The sequence below is a fragment of the Amborella trichopoda genome, chromosome 7, assembly GCF_054954075.1.
Source record: "Amborella trichopoda isolate Santa Cruz 75 chromosome 7, AtrichopodaSantaCruz75HAP2 v2.0, whole genome shotgun sequence".
Lineage (NCBI taxonomy): Eukaryota > Viridiplantae > Streptophyta > Magnoliopsida > Amborellales > Amborellaceae > Amborella > Amborella trichopoda.
In genome coordinates, this window is record NC_142342.1 from 23,056,366 (window position 1) to 23,076,200 (window position 19,835).

Consider the following 19,835-nt stretch of genomic DNA (forward strand, 5'->3'; position numbering starts at 1 on the left):
GCTTAAGTCCACATTACTCATGGAAATATGATTTAGATGAGAAGAATTTGGATCCCATTAATGAGATATTTAGATCCCCAATTTGCGGATCGAGATCCCTAAAGTCAAAAACCTCTAGAATCGAGATCCCTTGCCGCGGAGCACAGGATTGAGCTTGAGATCCCTAAATACGTTAAATACTATTGATTTAGATTTCTCTAACACATATGGTTTCAAATCCCATATATGTTTTCCACATAGAGGGACCCTGAGGACTCAAGCATTCTTCCCTCCCCATAATAATTCAAAACTTCTTTCTGGACCTACTTGGCATGCCCTGAATAGTGCTAATTAGTGTGAATCCTCATAGGAAGCTAATCTTGTTCCTTTAAAGCGAAAAGAGTAATTGTCTTAAAGAATGTATACCTCCTTGGAGAACGCATATGTTGTCCCCTTTCCCCAATACATATTCTAACAAATAGTTAGAAAAGGTGTGGGATTCTATAAATATGGCCCTGGTACTTGAGGACTTTATAGAGATTGAAGCAGAAGACTTGTTTTGGAGTGGCAGCTAATAATTTGCTGTGACATTTCTAAAGTTAGGCCTATTGTCCAATCGGAATAGCCCACAGTAGGAATCTCAAAGCTCACTCATAAACCTAGGCCCTTGAAGAGTGGGGTTTGAATTAGGGATAATTTAGAGGAGGAAAGGATAACTTCTATTTATCCAGCAGAAGAGGAAACATATGATGCATGGATACTTCAGAATGGGTGTCCTTGATGGATACTTTAAAAAACTATGTAAAATCACAGACACTTGATTTTTTAGCAGTTGTCTAGAGCTGTATATGTGCATCACAGACGGAACCTGTTCACTAGTCAATCACCAATAAAAGAATCATTTTCTCATTTACTATCATCTTTAAGCCTACTACCAAGCAATAAAACTATGTTTTCATTGTGCTACACTTCGCTTCTTCTCCCTTTGCGTGGGTGTGGGTGTGGGTGTGGGTGTGGGCGTGGGTGTGGGTGTGGGTGTGGGTGTGGGTGTGTGTGCGCGCACAACTCATTGTGAAAAAAGCATAGATGAATTATAACACTCATTCCCATTGCCTAAAAATTGTTAACAGTTGTGCCACCTCAACTCATATACCTGAATTGTGTCAACTGCTCTTACAGCACAGGAGGATTTGATTCCTCCTCCTCCCCCTGCCTATAAATATGGGTACTGGGTAGAAAAAAGTGAATTTTTTGATGCAGATTGAGTGTCACAAGAAAGAAAATGAGATGATCTACTGAATAGAAAATTAAAGAGGGAGCCTATAAGCCAGGCTTCAATTGCTAACCCAGGAAAAAGGATATCAAAAACTCAACAACGTTTGTAATGACATTTTTAATCTTGGTAAAACAAATAATTCCATAAGCACCGTAACTTCTAAAAACTATCCTAAAATCCTAAAAATATTAGTCAACAAATAAAATTCCTTAAAAAAACTCAAAAACCCAAAAATCTTCCAAAAACTACATCCTTAAAACTTGTAGGGTTATGGCCTTTAGAGGCCTTGAACGCATTTTAAAATAAATATTCTACAGTGGATGTTCACACTCCAGTCGGAGCAAGGAAGCCACCGAAGATTCTCATGTGTAGCTACAGGCCTGTGAAGGCAATAGCCAATTCTTCAACAACCATCGCACGGCATGTACACATGATAGCTGCATTCTGGGGAAGCATCACTATAGAGAGGGAACTATGTACATGTATATAAGATAGTGTTCCCTTGCACTATAGTGATATGTGCGTGTGCATCCTTATGGATATCACTTGCTTGTGTTTGGCAGGGAGGCCTGAAATCCACACACTAGATTCATGGTTTCGTTATTTACTTACCAACTTTGATAGTCCAATCATGAGCCCTTGTGATTGACTGTGGGTCATGGGTTTTGTTGGGTTAGTTTGAGAAGATGGTTCTGGATCTTGGTGGAGTGCCTCAAAGATGTCATTTATTCCTAAAACATTAGTACCAATCCACTTCTAGATCTGTTTTAAATGTGTCTCAGAATTTTTGCTATTATCAAAAATATTATTTTCCAACCTTATTTATGATTCTGCAATTTTTAAATGTTTTTCAAAATTTTAATAAATTTATTTTATGCATCAAAACTTTAAAAGGATGTTCTGATATTTCCAAACTTATGAGGGGTTTTGCAGGACCCACATGGAGAGCTAATGGCCCAACCCCACATGGGCCAGGACATGGGCCCCACTAGGCCCAAAAATCCAAACCTTATGGGAGGGACACCCCATGTCCTTTAATGATTTGTTAAGCATAATTTTCTTAAAGAGAATTATTTTTTATTTCGTTAGTTAAGCCTTGACCAGATTAGATTTGAGTTAGATCTTTTGTTGACTCTTGATTTCTAAAGTAATAAGAAGATGTTTTTATGTAAGAAACAGTCCAAATTTTATGAGATTGTGGAAAATATAATTCTGATCCAAGTAGAAGTGGACATGGGTTAAGGATCTGAGGGGTAATGGTTCTAGAATTCCTCAATGATCATGATGCCTAATCTAAGGAATGGATGGCTCAAATTTGATTCTTTGTTCAGCTCACAAATCACGTAGAACTCTGTGGTCAAATTTGAGTCCTATTGGAAGATGGCATACCCTAGGCCATGAGGGGCTTATGTATAAGGGGCAACCCTTTCATTCCCATCATGTGTTCTTGCAGAGACCTCTCTCTCTCTCTCTCTCTCTCTCTCTCTCTCTCTCTCTCTCTCTCTCCTTCCCTCTCGTTTGTGAGAGGGCACGCCCAGCCTAGTTTGGTTTCAGGGGGTGGTGCCATATTGTGGCATGCCCCAAGTTTAAAGGGTTGAAAACAAAAACAAAACCTAGCTTATTAAAGCTCTCAGCCCCTATTTTGTGAGCTATGCAGATTTGGAGGGCTCAAGTAGGGGCAAGCATCAATGCATCGTTGGTCTGATCATCCAGAGTGGGTTGTGCTAAGTCCTATGGGGGTGGCCCTAGGCAAAGATTAGATAAGTATTCCCAAGTTTTCTTGTTTATTTAGAGTTTTAATTCTCATTTTATTGTTCTTGATTTCTAATGTATTAGGATTCCTATTTGAATTAGGATTTCCAATTTGACTTGGAATTTTACTTAATACTTAAATTCAGATTATGAATAAAGTTTCCATTTTTCTTTAAGGAGATAAGAGTTGAGATCCATAGGTTGTATTAGGTTCTATTTTCTGCTTCCGTCGTATAATTTGGCATTATAAGTAGAATTACGAAGTTGCTAATAACAGAAATAAAAAAAGAAAATTAAATTTTTTAATTTACATCTCAAGAATCGTACATGGCCACTACTTTCAAAATTCAATACGAAACTTAAAAGTAAGAAGTATCTTGTTCTGCATTCAAATCACCTCTTGTTGAAGAAAACTCATTTTCGAGTATTTTAAGTAAGCTAAGATGAATTTTGCGTTAATGACACAACCTTCTTCACCCCAAGCGTTATGCTTCAAATCCTAAGACCTATGGGTATTGGCCCTATCAAAACACAACCATTATGCATTAACAATGAGGCTTTGAAATCATTTGACATAAACACTTTTGAGAAACCCTAGACGAAAGGGTCATTCTGTCAATGAAACAATGATGATATAAACGCTCGGTTCGATCACATAAACTAGCTGAAATCGAATCAATTCAACCAAATAACCCTGCTGAAATTGCCGTGGCTCAGCCTAAAACAAACCAAGGGAGCATCTTCAAGATAAGCACCGGTTCGATGATCAAACCAACAACTTCATCTATTGATTTTCCTGGAGGACCTAAATTTTTTCTTCATCAAAGATTAGTTCAGCCACAAAAACTTTTTCTTCATCATAGATCGAATCTCCTACAAGATTTTGTTGTTCATATAAGAATGTGTCAAAGATTTGTGGAAATTCAAATCTACAACCTGCTACATTTCTATGCAAACTGCATCAAAATCAAGAATGTCCACCTTCAAATCAAAAACCCTAGAGTGATACCACCCACATCTAGGTCTTCTGACATTTTCCTCTTCACTTGTCTCATCGCACAGAGCACAACAGTGAAAGGGGTTGTATTTGACATCGTCTTGGGCAAAAGATCACCGTCTTCCCCATGAGTGATGTTCGTTAAACTTTCCTTTAGAGATCTTCAATTTCTTCGTCTCTCGCATCACAGGCTAGATGAGCTACCCTTCCACGGCCCCCTCTTGTTTCCATGGGTTTGCTGAAATCAGCAAACTCTAGGCTGAAATCAGCAAGTTGGCTGAACTCAATAAACCTCAGGCTATGAAATCAGCAAATTTCTCAGTGACATTTCTACCCTTGATAAAACAAGTAATTCCATAAGCACTCTACCTTTCTAAACAACTAAAATCCTATCAATTAAAAAACCAACCTAAAATCCCTTAAAAAAAGTTTAAAAACACTAAAATGAACCCTTAAACATTCCCAAATCTAATAAGAAAATTTCAAAAATAAGCAGCATCCTATCTTGCATCACTTTTCTTCAGCAAAAGTTATTATTTTCTTTTAATCTTAGCAAAATTTACACTTGGTTGAGACATCATCTTCATCTTCGAACATTGGGGACAGGCTCTTATTTCTTCGTCTCTATCAAAGAATAAAGATTATGGGCCTCCAGTAGCCTCTGAAGTGTGCATGATTACATTAACTTCATTTCTAGAAAACAATGAGGAAACAGAGATGAGTGGAAAAAATGGGACACAAGGGACATGAATTCGAAAACATAGGAAGGGCTGAATCAGGGCCCTCTCCTCGACATCTGCCTCGAGGACATCTTTTGAGGTGGGAAATCAAAACAGAACAGGGCACAACGAAGGATGACATAACTTGGACTTGTTACATAAGCAGCAATAGAGGTACAATGCCAACAACTTCTAGCAATGATGGGCAATAAAGCCATCTAAATTTCTCAACTAGGACACCTTTTGTCAATGGCACAAACCAATGGAGGGAGGTGAGGCACAAAAAGGACTCATGGTGCACTGCTTGGAAGGCTTTGAGCAAGCAATGGCCTCCTACTTAACAATTGTCACACGGTTGCATGTGTTTAAGAAGCCCTTCAAAAATCTCACTTGCTGCTTGAAACAATGTCAAAAAGACACTAGAGGATTGTAGATGTGCGGTAGTTGGGGTCGTGCTAGCCACGTAGAGTCTCTGTAGAAGCCTCTACCTGCTAGGAGGCATAGCTATACCTGGAGCTCTTGGCCAGACCATGCACCAAGGATCATGCACCATGTTCATGCCACATCGTGGGCTGTGCCAATGATATAACCATTAAAAATCATTTGCATCCATGGCCTTTAGCCCATGCCATGGCATGGGACCTTCCAGCAACCTCACATTAGTCCGCATTGGCCACCAAGGACCTCACACGACCAAGAGCTAGGTTCACAGGACAAAGGAAAACTCCCCAATAAAGATTTATGAATCTGAAAAACTTGACCACCATGAACCTATTTGGACGGACGTCCAGCGCTATTCGAATTAGTCTCCAATAGCAAATGAAGTTCCTAACAGTGTCCCCCTCTTAAAAGCAAAAGTGTACATACAGCCAAGTGAGGCTTTAACAATGATTATATAGAAGGCCAGTGCCTACTTGAAGCCTACTAGGCAACCTGCCAATAGTCCCTTTCACGTCTTGCGTACCCCCAGAAGCTATATGCCACAGACCATACCAATCTCTGTAGGAAATCCTGATGGCATTGATCATCTACCTTTTATTCCAATTATTGGTGTTTTTCTTAGAAAACGATATTGAATTAATCCTCTAAGACGCGAATAATGTCATATTTCTCCACAGAATCTTCTCATAACGTTTTGATTTCCAACCTTAGAAGTGCTTTGGCCTCCTACATTCTTGATCCTTTCTTCCACACACCCTTGCACACTACTTATCTGTACAGTTACCCTCAGGGATACATGGCAATGTCAAAGTTACTAAATTCAAAGAATAATACATAAGCTCTGTGGTTTAACAAACTTTATCCTATGAAATGCATTGTGCATAAGCTCTTGTGACAGGCTTAGTGCATAGCAGTCTTTTGAAAAATGGATCAGTGGGGTGGATCGTACAACCTCCTATGCTGTGTGAAATTGTCAGATTGCCAATCTGGATCATCGCAATCGGCAATCAGTAAAAGATAAAACAACACATATACAGGTGGATCGCACACCCACCTATCCCATGTTGGATTGTCAAATTGCCAATCTGGATCGTCCAAATCGGCTATCAATCAAAAGGTAAAACAATACACATACATATATATATATATATATATATATATATATATATATATATATACATATACATGCAAATATACATACAACAATATATACGATTAATATAAGAACAATGTAAACATTTACAACTGCTATTTTAAGCAACCTAGCCAGCCAATACTACATACATATATAAGAATAATGTAAACATTTATAACAACTATTCTAAGCAACCTAGTCAGCTAGTACACCGGCTGTTGATGCCAGGGTTATGGTCACGGACCCCACTTCTTTTTTATATAGTATCTAAAACAAAAAATTAAAAAAAAAATTCAAGGATAAGAGTGCTTCTAGTGGAGGAAAATAGAGAAAATAGACAAAAAAAAGTTCAATAAACTATCAAAATAGGACAGCTTTGAGTAGATATGGCTTTCCATGCACAAAAAAGTAACCCCAAAACCCTAGATAGGGTTTGTCGGTACTACACACACCTTGTTTTTACTGTTCACGAACCAGTGTTATACACCCTAATACCCCAGGCCATTTTATTACATTATAATAATAATAAAAATACCAAAAACTACCATCACTTAAGTTAAAACATAATAAAAATACCATATAAATCCCTTCACTTAAAAGAAAATTTCTAATAACATTTTTGCCCCTAATAAAACAAGTAATTTTATAAGTATTCTAATGACTTTTTCGAACATCTCCTAGAATCCTAAAAAATATAAAAGATCCTAGAATGCCTAAAAAATTTAAAAAACCCTAATCCTAAAACTAAAATAAAAATATACATACTTTGAAATTAAACAAATATTAAAAATAACAAGAATATTTCCCTCCATCATTCTCCCCTAGCTAGAAAAAACTCGTCATCAAGTTTTGAAGTATGCTAAGATGAATTTTGCGTTAGTCTTGCAATCTTCTTCAACTTGAATATTGTAAACACGATTCTAGGACTTGTGGGTTATTGCACTAATCAAAACATGATTGTGCATTGAAACTGAATCTTTGTAATCAGTTTATGTATTCATAACCCCTTTTGAGAAACCATTGAGGAAAGGGTTGCCGCATGTTGATAGAGTTTGTTCAGCCACATGAACTTGTTAAAATTGCATCAGTTTAGCCAATATCCTTATTAAAATTATCTAGGCTCAGCCCTAGAATACAACATGGGTGCATCTTCGAGAAGAGCACAGCATTGATGATTGAAAAAATATGTTCACCTATTGATTCTCCTTGGACTCCTTCACATTTTTCTTCGTCAAAGATCGGTTTAACCACGAAATCTTGATCATTGTAGATCGGATCTCCTACAAGATCTTGTTCTTCATCTAAGCATGTACCAAAGATTCGTGGCAAATCTCAATCTATAACTTGCTGATTTTTTATACGACCTGCGTCAAAATCAAGAATTTCCTCCTTTAAATTGAAAACCCTATAGTGATGATCCCCACGTCCAAGGTCTTCTATCACTTTCCTCTTCACTTGACTCTTCACACATAACACGGAAGTGAAAAGGGTTGTACTCGACATCTTCTTGGACAGATAAAACTTCATCTTGCCCATGATCCTTGCCTTTAAGCCACCTTTTAAGTTCTTGAACTTGCCATCTCATATCCCCTATATCCCGATCCTGCAAATCACAAGGTGGATCCATCTGAATACCCCTACCTCGACCTCTTCTTGCTCTCGATGGTTCATCGAAATCACAAATCCTAATAAGAGAACCAACAAAACCTAGCTAAAACCAGCAAGTTCTAAGCTGATATGGCAAAATTTAGCCTAAAACCAACAAGCCCTAGACTTGGCTGTGGATTCCCAAACAGAGAAAATATGCAAAAACCAGTTAAATAAATCATCAAAACAGACCAAATTTAAGTGGATCTGGCTTTCTTAACACAAAAAGTGACCCCAAAACACTAGAGAGGGCTTGCTGGTATTGTTCACACCTTGTTTCTATTGTTCACGCCCCAAAAAGTGTTAGACCCTAACCCTTTTATTACATTATAATAAAAAGAAGACCAAAACTATTCCTAATTCAGTTAAAAATTATAAAAATACCCCATAAGTCCCTTCACTTAAAAGAAAATTCATAACGACACTTTTTCCCCTAATAAAATAAATAATTCCATAAGTATTCAAATGACTTTTCTAAACATCTCCGAAACTCCTAAAAAAAATAAAAATCCTAGAATCCCAAAAAAAAATTAAAAACCATAAAAATCCTAAAACTAAAGCTAAAATATACATCCTTTGAAAATTAAATAAAGGGTGCGGTTTGTATAAAGCCTAGGCTCTAAACAATCAAAATAGAGCCTACCTTCAAATGATATCGAGAAATGTGGTTTCAATATTGGAAATTTTTGTGATAGCCTTAAAATATCTTTTATATTTATTTATAAAGTTTAAAGCTTCAAAAATAGTGTATATCGACAGATATATGAAACTTGAAAATCTTGAAAATTGGCGGTCCAAAAATGTGTTACAAAAGACACTAGTTCCAAAACTTGAAATCTATTTTTTTCTCATGTTCATGCTTCTTGATGTCGAGATGATCAATTTGAAAATATTTGAACATCAAAACAACCTTTTCTAGTGAAATTTTTTAGATAAGCTCAAATTTGATTGTTTAGAGGCTCGGTTCTATATCAACTTTTCCCTTCAATAAAAGTATTAAAAATGCAAAGAATTTTGCCCTCCATCAGCTTCAGAGTAACGAGTATAATTGATTGGGAAGGGATTTGAAACCCTAACCTAATGCCTCGGAGTTCTCACGCTAGCAACCTAAGCTATTATAACTAAGCTATTATAACTAAGCTATTATACCTTACTTCGGATGAAAAGAAACATAATAGCTTATATTTTTAAAGAATTTCCAATATGAAATCAGCCAATAGGAAATTAGGAAAGTATCCAACGAACGAGCCAGATCAGATATTTTTTTTAACACTTCTCCCATGGTTTATGGGCCTTACATGACTATTCAAAAAATTGTTATGGTAGCCTGCCACTTTTGGACTTCTTAGTAGGGTGAAAATTGTAGGTTTTGGGTTATAAAGGAAAGGGGTAATTTTAAGTAAGGTCATGAAAAGCACTCTCTCTCTCTCTCTCTCTCTCTCTCTCTCTCTCTCTCTCTCTCTCTCTCTCTCTCTCTCTCTCTCTCTCTCTGTTGGTGCTTTACATGACCTTAATTGAAATTATCCCTTTCCTTTATAACCCAAAACCTACAATTTTGACCCTACCAAGAAGTCTAAAATAGGATACAGAGAATATCCCAATGGATTTGAATAGAACTAGGACAATAAAAAAAGAAAAACGAGAGGCCTTTTTGTTGGTTTCCTTGTGGGATACTTTTGACTTAGTTTAGTTTATTTCTCTTTGCCATTTGAATTAGTTAGATGCCTATATTAAGGAAAGTTACTTGAACATAGAGATTAATAGGTTTTGGGTTCTAAACGAAAGGCATAATTTCATTTGAGTAATGAAAAAAAATCATATTTTTGTTGAGAAACAGCTCAAAGAGGCCATCCAACTTAAATCGTCCCCATTCAATCGTTCTTTTTTTCATCTTCTCTTCATGAATCTTTTGCCAATACCACTTGGAATGTAACAGAGTCAAGAACAAAAATAAGGCATGAGTATCCTTAGTCAAAATTTGAAAGGAAAAATACTAGCCTTTTCTTGTCTTCAAAGGAGGTGCTCGTCCTTAACCCTCTATCACCCAAAGTACTCATACCCACTAGGGCCCATTTTCCTAGTCACCTCCATTTGCTGCTCTTTTCTTTTTTTACTATATTCACTTCCATTTGCTGTTTTCTTGTCCTCCTTCCTTTTTTTTTATCAGCTATGTCTATCGTCATTATCATAATAGTCTCCATGTCACACCAAGGAAATCCTTTCTAATAAAAAAAGTGACGCTCTCTTCATAACCATGAGTAAACTGGGAAGCAATTCCAATAATCCATACCATCTCCAACAATAAGAACGTGTTAGCAGTTAAGGCTCGCAGGAATCTATAGCACCACAAGGTATTCCCCTCTATCTAGCAATACATACTTACTGCTAACCAATGGATGGTCCTTTGGTATGTATAACTAGAAATAACACTCACAAATTTCAACTCTAACTTCAACTCGCAACAACATCAACCAGCACTATGCCATGGCAATTAAGGTGTCAAACCACTTGATATTTGATCATTTCTTTTCCTCATCCATGGAATCTAGCATCAATAGTCCCCACATTTACTTCTTTCCAAATAAAAATTGGGAGTAATCATTGGTCGGCAAAAATGCACTTAGTTCCCAAATATGTCCTGTTTGCTTTCAGTGATGATAGAACCATACAACTCATTTGTAATAACATTCACAAATTTAACCTGATATGCATAAGAATCCAGCTATGGTGATTCATATAAAATTTGAGACAGACGGCCATGAATATCTAAACACTCGGTACATATAGTTTCTTAATAAGTTGCAGAAAATCATCTAAAGAGACAATTGCTGTAAGCAAATAAACCATTTCCCTATAATACCACAAGTTTCAAGACCCAACAGCCTCAAATACTCTATAACCTGCATATAAACAATCATATGATCCTGCAAGTTTCTGTGTTGAAAAAAACTATCATGAGAAAGGGAACATATGTGATTATGTGTTGAAAAAAGAGATAATGCTCCAAATAAAGTACAGGATTTCGATGGAAAGGATTCTCTTTCTTTAGTTGGCAACATTAGATCATTATAACAGTAAACAGAAAAGATAGGGATAAGAAAAATCAAAGCTCTTCTCGCCCATAGATACAAATTTATAGAGAAAAAGAGGGGGTGCACGCCTACCTGTCTTCCTCCATGAAAGCCCTGCCTAAACTCAGCAGCCGTGTGATCCACACTATTTTCACTGCGTTACCTGTTACGACTTACGCCTGCACCCTTTCGAATTCGAATTTGAATCGACTCAAAAACCACCCTTGTTCGTGGCTTTACTAGCAGCGAGACCGTGCGGTACATGGTGGGTAGCACGGCAGGATATGGGTTGCGCCTGAGTCGGGCCAGTCGTCATCCAAGGCGTCCCAAGATCTATAGGGCTGGCTCGAGCCCGGCCAAGACTAGGAAAGCTGGGTTCAGACCCCTAGACTCGAAAGATAGGGAAAATATCGTGAAAGGGCATGAAACCCTTACGATATCATTAAATGGTCAAATAAGAAAGGGTGCGGTTTGTATAGAGCCAAGGCTCAAAACAATCAGTTTTAATCCTAGATATGTCTGTGATAGCCTTAAATTATATTTTTATATTTAATTATAAAATCTAAAGCTTCAAAAATATTGTAGATCGAGCAAAGTTATGAAAATTTTGACCTTCTTAAAATTTGACGTTCAAAAAATGCGTTACAAAAAAACTTGAAATCCATTTTTTTCTCATGTCCATACATCTTGACATCGATATGATCTATTTAAAGATATTTGGCCATCAAAACCACTTCTTCTAGTGATATTTTTGAGGTAGGTTTTAATTTGATTGTTGAGAGCCTCAACTCTATATAAACTTTTTCCAATAAGAAATACATTGTTAAGTATTTGTAATGCAAACAACTCGAGGTATTTTTGTAATTTGATACAGACAAAATATTTGGGTACAAAATGATAAAAATACTTCTAGGTATTCTGCATTACTAATCCTGAACAATGCGTGTCTTATTTGAAATTTTGATCCATGAGGGTTATTTTGTAACATTCGGTTAAGGCCTCTTAGGGGTCAAATATACAAATGCATGTTTGTTGTGCATTCAAAACATTGAATAATGGCAATTTAGCTATCTTGAAAAATTTATTGAGATGGTATCTAATTAAAATGAAAAAGGAATAGTGTACCCCATAAGGCTAGTATATGGGGTTTCATTCCCTTCAATGATATTTTCAAACAAAGAGAAAAAAAGAAATGGGATGGCTAGACCAGGCCATTGCCATTCTAACATGATCTATGTAAAAGGAGAGTTGTAATTTTCAGGACTTCATGAATTGATCAAGTATGTCATTTTATAAAATCATTATTATTATAGTGAATTGTTTCATGCATGTGGGCTAGCCTGCATGAAACCTCCACCAGCCAAATTGGTTGCACGGTGAAGAATGTAGGGACCACACTAGCTGGACGGTGGAGGTCTCATGGTGGCTAGCCCGTATAAAAGTTGTCATATCATAATATACTTGAGACAAGTAATTTAAAATTCTTCCATTTATTTTGTTGATATCTACTAGCTTTGAAAATGGTAAATGTTAAATAGTTGTTAAGCAGTTTTGATAAAATTCTCTTTTTCTTGACACATTTCTAATATCCTAATAAGGTGATTAAATCAACTAATCTACTGACCAAGATGTTAGTTTTTAGGAAAAATATCTTTTAAGGTGTTACAAATCCTTGCAAAATAATTAAAAGGGTCAAAACTACCCAATTAACAATAGATGATTTCGTTCTTAATTTCAACTTCACTAAACACCCTCAAAAAATATCCTAAAAAATATCCAAATTATGCCTCCTCAAGGTTGGAACTGTAGAAGAGGCAATGACATTTTAATAATTTGACCCACTCTAGATATCCCAACCAAAAGATGATAATACCCATGTTTGTTAAAGATATGTCAAATTATTAAAATGCCCTTACTTATTTGGGTTTCCAACCATGAGCAAAGGTAATTTAGTTATTTTGAGTTTTTTTGGTTTATATATAAAGATATTAGAGAAAATTAAAATTAAAAAGTAAACCCTATTAGAATCTCTTGATCCCCTTAATGAATTTGTGAGAAGTTTTTGAAAATTAGCTATACAGATTATGTACAATACATGTAATTCAAATTTTTTTAGCTACTACAACGATGGGTCTATTTGCAAGCACCACTCACACTCAAATTGCAACAAAAATAAGTAAAACAATAAGTAGGATCCTCACTTCTTTTCATATAACAAATTCATTTTTTTACATTCATCATAAATTAGAAAATTATAAGTAATATATCATGAACTATAGGAAGCCATTACCAGAAACAAGATGCCTTGGATCACCTCCAAGGGATGTAATAACCCACTTTGGATCACCTAGACCAATGATGTACTAATCATAGTCCTTGTTGAATTTTCCTTAGGATTGGAAGCACATGATAACCCGAGAATGCAATAAGGGGTACGAGAGAGCATAACCAAGCATGTGCCTAAAAGGCCCACAATAACACTAACTAGATCTTGCCACAATAATATCAATGAGAAGAATGGCAATGGTTAGGGCTAGGGGCATACCATTCTAGGATTCCTAAAGTTGGAGTGGCAGCCCCACACAACGGGGAAGAGGGAGATAGAGACAGCATTGTGGAGAGGAGAGAGGAAAGAGGCAACCTGTTTGGAGGTATTTTTTTGCATCAGAGTACCTAATACCGGTTTTAGCATATATGGACTATGAAATTGGATCACATATTGCTACCTAGACCCAATAACAAGCTTAAAACGTAAGGTGATGCAAATAAAATTAGAGTTATTTTAATTTTTTATTTTATTTATTCTTTTTTTTTTCTTTTTCTTAATAATAAGAAGTGAGTTGGGATAATTAATAAGGGAGAAAGAATTTTGGTGTGTGACATTATGTTAAGTAGGAGGAGGTACGTGAGTTGTTTAGAGGATTTTGGGGAATGGATAGGAACTAATCTTGGTAGGAGATTTACTTAGAGATTTGTAAAAGATTTAAATAGAGACGGATTTAGATATGGGAAGGAGAAAAGAGAGATATGGATGCTCGTATAGATGAGAGAAAATAGAGAAAATAGATTGAGAGAAAATAGGGAGAAGAGATTTACGTAAGTGTGTGTGTGAGAGAGAGAGAAAGAGAGACTGTGTACGAGAGAGAGAGTGTGTGTATGAGAGATGTTAAGCAGTTTTCCATAAAGTCTATTTAAAAAGAGATGTCATTTCATTGTAAAGGATTAGAGAATGATCAAAGAATTAGAATTGAAAAAAGTTGATCTTATAACAAGATCTGAATTGAGTAAAGTTGATATTGTGAAAATACCGTTTTTGAGGTAGACTCCCTCGTAGACCTTGAGAGAGGGCATAATCTCTTAAAACTTTTTATTTTATCTTTATTTTTTGGTTGGTTATTATTTCTCCCAGAACCATAAGATCTGGCATTTTGGCCTCATCCTATGTATAAACCCTTAAAAGATAGGGTAGATGATGGCTCCCGACTCAAAACGGCCCATCTATTGCAAATATGTTTGCTTCGATAGGAATATGATGACATATGCTGAAAAACTACCAAAAAATACTGAGGATGGTAGAAAGACCACCAAACATATACCTATCAGAGCTAAACTTAGAGGATCCCCATTTGGGTTATAAAGGATTTCTCAAATAAAGCCATGGGCTCTAGGGTTAGCTGCAATCCAATAATCCACCAAGATTTCCCCCAAAAATCAACCAATAATGAAAACAATTCTCTAACTCTAGTCCATTATCTGTTGAGCACATTAAGAAGGGGGAAAATACAAAGGAATCCCTAAATGGCTAAGAAATAATGAAAACAATTTTCTAACTCTAGTCCATTATTTGTTGAGCACATTAAAAAGGGGGAAAATACAAAGGAATCCCTAAAAATTGGAAAGCCAATGGGCCCAAAACTCCAAAGAATGTTATCAAAATATTCAAAATCCTTAACTTCAACTTTTGATATCAATATGATGTTTGCTAAAGATTCAAGCGTGTAGCTTTCTATTGAAAAATGAAAATAGGGTACAATTCAGTTTTTGTTAAAAGAAATACTGCACAAATTACCAAAATTGACAATTATTCGGATGCGATTGCACCCCAAGCCTATGAAGAAATCATCCGGGCTTTGGATATGTTGTTTCTTGAGATGAGAGCTTTTCGACAATGTATATATTACATAGATTTTGAGTTCGAATAAAGTTCGAGAGATGTTGAGGTGTTTATGGGTTTATGCAATTTGCTATTTTCATGATTTTCTCATGGTTTTTCCAATTGTTACTATCCCATCAAGAAGGGTTTTTTTGTTTATAAAGGGGTATGTTCCTACTGATTCACACAATTCAATTCTCTTTCTGCTCATATATGATAATCCATTATCAGTTTGAAGACGGGGAACAATCTTGAGGATGATTCGTCACTTATTTTTATGATGTTGCTCAAAAAGCATGATTTAAACATAATAAAAGACGCATAACTAATCCAATATCAAAGTTTTGGGTGATTCTTGCAGCAAAATGTCTGGGTAATCATTCTCTACAATTCAATTTGCATGGAAAGACACATTTTGGTGATTCTTTGATCCATGTCCACAAAAAACCCATAGCTCCCTCAAATCTTATAATTTTTGAATAAAATTTGTTGAAAAATGATCCTGTTGTAATTCTCTACAATTTTCTACAGTCGGATTGTCTGTTCGTTGCCCAAAAAAGAAGAAATAAATACTCAAGGTGAAGGGTATGGGTAAAACCAACTTTTCATGGTGATATATTAATATTTTCACTATTTTGACCCTAACAAAAATACCATTTCTCAAAGAGGTGAGATGAAAAATTGATTTTCCACCAATGTAGTCACCTAGCAACCTAGTATGGAACCGCATCCATAAATAGCCTAAACCACTGTCTTTCTTAAGGTTGGAGATCATTTGTTAAGTTAAAGGTGCAAAGAATTCTGGTCAGAGAAAGCAACCTAGAGAGGGAAATCCCAACCTAGAAGCTAAAAAGAGAAGCTCCCTTAGTGAGAGAGAGACAGAGCTAGCTAAAGAGAGAAAACCTAGCTTTACTTCTAGTCTTTCATATTCTAAAGAGAGAAACTTTTGGCCTCATCAAAACCGTAGTAAGCATTGCGTTATATCGACCCAAAGCTACCAGAGCCGAAACATCGAGGCATTAGCCGGCGTGATATGAATCAAATGGTCTAAGAGGATCCACCCAACCATATTAAGGAGATTCCGAACCCATTAATTTGTAAGTAATAACTTAATTGAAAAGTTGGTATTCTTTATTTCCTATGTATTTGCTTTTGTTTTGGAGTCATTTATTTAAGGTGGGCTATTTTGAATTGCACAACGTATGAATTCAATTATAAACTAGGAAGAAACTTATATATCCCTGCCTAAGATTACCTCTATGGAACTTATTACACCCCCACTCTCAATTGCCAAACTGATGGTGCATTGATCCATTGGTCCTTGTTGAATCCTCTACGACATGGGAAGCTTCTAAGGCAAATCCTTATTCAAACTGGGCTGAGAGCATAACCAAGATGGACCTAGGGTTTCTTTTTAGACCACTAAAAATCACTTGACCACTAAAAATCACTTAGGTTCTCTTCTCCAACTTTACAGAAAATTCAGTTTAACCAAGATAGACCTATGGTTTCTTTTCAACCTTTAATAAAACTCAATTAGGGATTCTTTTTAACCTTATACCAAGGCACGCCACAATGTAGCACCACTCTTTTTATAGGCTAAGTATACCTTTCTAGAGCCACCTAGGTGGGTGTGTGCCACCTTAGGTCTACTCTAGGTGGTACTTGCCACACACCCTAAAGAGGGAAGATGAGAGAATAGTGGTGGGAATAGGTCAAGTTGGGTTTTGATTGACCCCAGCTCGGATCCAACCCGACCAGGTCTAAGTTAGACTCAGACTCAGTTCAGGTCAGGATTCAAGCTAAGTTCGAGTCAATTGGTCCCAGAACCGGCTTATTGGATCAGGTCAGGTCCGGGTCTATAAATAAGAAAACATTTTAAAAGTTGGTGTATATATTTATATTATATAATTAATGTATATGAATTTATACTAATATCTTTCTCTCTTATTTATGCTCTGACTCCTAACAAAGGAAAAAATAGTCGAAGGGAAAAATCCCTTTCAGCTTCCAGCTATAGGATATTTCATAATACTAATTATATTAAAAATTATGTCATACATAGTGTATAAAAAATATAATGAAAGAACAATTGATTACAATAAAGGAAATAGTACATCTAAGATATTCATGTGGAGTTAGGTTGGTTCAACCTAGACTTAGATCCTAACCAACCAGATGTTGGCTCCCTATTTATGGACCCGTTGGGTCTAGAAATAGGACTCGAATACAATCTCAATTCGGGTTTGGGTTAGGTGTATTTTAGTTACGTACAAAACTAAGTACATTCTAATGAACGCTTGATGAAGATTGAGGTGATTATGATGCACGTCAGATAAAATATGTTAATGATGAATGACGCATGGTAAGCTTAAAACCCGAAAATGAGCCCTGGGTTGAGTATGCTTCTAGTTCTCATATGAGGCTAAGTGTATTCTAACCGACACTTGCTAGAAATGGCAATTTAGAAAGTCTTGAATCAACACTTGATAAAGGGAGTAACGTGAGCACAAGTGTTGAACCAATGTTGAATAAATGTTAGTTGTATAACAAACGTTGGATAAATTGTCGTAGTCGACACTCGATGAAAGATGGATGAGCTTAACAAGCTTTTCCCTTTGAATATATATATTTTTTGAGTGATAAAGATGTTGCTTAGTCCTCATATAAGACTACTTGCGTTCTAATGAACACTTGATAGATTGAAGATGTCAAAAACACAGCGAGGTCATTAACGCACGCTGGATAAACTGTCCCAACAAATAGCCGATAAAATATGAGCATGGTTCTTGATAACACCTGCTCAAATATGCCCCATAATGTGAAGATATAATATGAGCTACATTCATCATATGAAGGCCTCAATATGCCTTTGAACTGACTCGTCAGTCAACCTCTATATGTCCTGACTTATGAACGATAAAAGATATGATACCAATAGCTCGTCGGTTAGGCATGTTCAAGTTAAACTTATGGTAGATGATGGAGGATATGAAAACCATCTCATTGTGTGACGGATTTTAAGGTACATATATTCTTAAAGCCCCACATTTTCCTATCCATGTGATATGTGGAGGAACCTGATACAATTTGATATACATATTTCTTGAATCCATCATCAATTACATATATGTGGTTAGGTGCCTTGATCTCGCCCTTCGGATCTTGGTGATCTGGCGGCATGCGTCTCGGGTTTCTCGTGAACCCGAGATTTGAGATCGCTCTCTCAGAACCTTGCTCGAGGGCAAGGACCGGAATACCACCCGATGAGAAAGGAATTTTAGGTGGGTTCGGAACTTACTTGAGCTGGCTCGAATGGGCGCTCTCTTAGATCATGAAGAAAACCCCCCAGCTTCTTGAGCCGGATCGAAATCGCCTCCCTTGACCTGTAATCTTCTTGTTTTTCTGCACAACACTTCTATGGTTAATTTGTAAGACAAGTGGGTCGAAGGGACCCACCCTTATCTTAGGGCAATGTACATTCACAGAAGGTGATGAAGTACAAGGTTCGGTGAAAGATAGAAAAGAGACGAGAGTTTGACGTAGGGGCGAGCCTAGCATGATAGTCGGAAATCACCGACTCAGAGTGGTAGCAAGACAGGCTTGGTTCTCAGGACCAGCACGACGGTAATACTACTCGAAACCAAGGTTGGTGCATTGGTGATAGGCTAGGTCTACCCTCAATCAAGCGAGAAGAGAAAGAGGTGAAGACGAAAGAAGGAGACAGTGAAGAGAAGGGGTAATCCAGACGTTGATAAGCACCGTGGTCGGCAATGCAAGGAGGCGGCGTGTCCCTTGTGGACGACACTAGCTCCTGATGAAGCATGCGGTGATGGTTTCTCCTAGGTCGCGCGGTGATGGTTTCTCCTAGGTCGCGCGGTGATAGACGTGGAAAGCAAGGAAAGCGACAACGAGCGTCGGGTACCCGGAGGAAGCTCGTGGATGGCGATAGGTGTTGCCAGACCCCCTAGCAGGCGGCGATAGGTATCGCCATCTACGCTAGACACGCGACAAGGGGCGACCCCTGCAGGTGGCATCAAACCTTGCCATTTGGGTTCCTCACCGAGACGTCAAAGCTACGTCTATGGGTGGTGATGGGCAGCGCCGTTTACAGATCTCACTTGGAGGAAGGGACATACAAGTAGAAGGGGAAGGGGGCTCGTGCATGGTTTTGCCATCACCCTGTGCGACCTGTGAGACCAAGGGAGAGGCATGCATGAAACTACCACCGCCGTGCACAATCTCTTCGAGAAACGCAGATGAAGAAGAAGGAGAAGAGAGGGGAGAGAAGAGAGAAGAAGAAAAGAAACAAATAAAGAGAGAGAAGGTTTACCTCAACCCTAGGTGGACCAGTTAGAAGTTTCTCTCACCTCACTCTCTCTCTCAAGCATAACACCACAATGGTAAGAAACAGAAACTTGTATTAAGTGAAAACTCTCCCTTGTGTGTGTGTATGTGTCTATCCTTCTTTTTGTATATCTTTCTACATACAATGATGGTACATATATATAGAAGTGTGCGCCAAACATGGGTGGATGATCAAAAGTACCCTAATTACTGAAAATTAAGATTAAATTGAATTAAAATAAAATAGAAAATATGGTACAAAATGACAGATTCGCCCCTTCCTAACAAGTTGTGGAATTCCATAACAGTCCATGTGTT

At 37.1% G+C, this 19,835-nt stretch overlaps 1 protein-coding gene across 4 annotated transcripts in view; it reads right to left on the minus strand.

Annotated features, from left to right (window-relative positions):
• Window positions 1–11,214, minus strand: part of LOC18425436 (S-adenosyl-L-methionine-dependent methyltransferases superfamily protein) — a 53,214-nt gene extending 42,000 nt beyond the window's left edge. For all 4 annotated transcript variants that reach the window (XM_020662018.2, XM_088872721.1, XM_006829955.4 and 1 more), the window contains exon 1: window positions 11,111–11,214. In XM_020662018.2, the coding sequence (XP_020517677.1) occupies window positions 11,111–11,124 (14 nt within the window). In that variant the 5' untranslated portion in view covers window positions 11,125–11,214. The remainder of the gene's footprint in view (window positions 1–11,110) is intronic.
• Window positions 11,215–19,835: the final 8,621 nt, after the last annotated feature.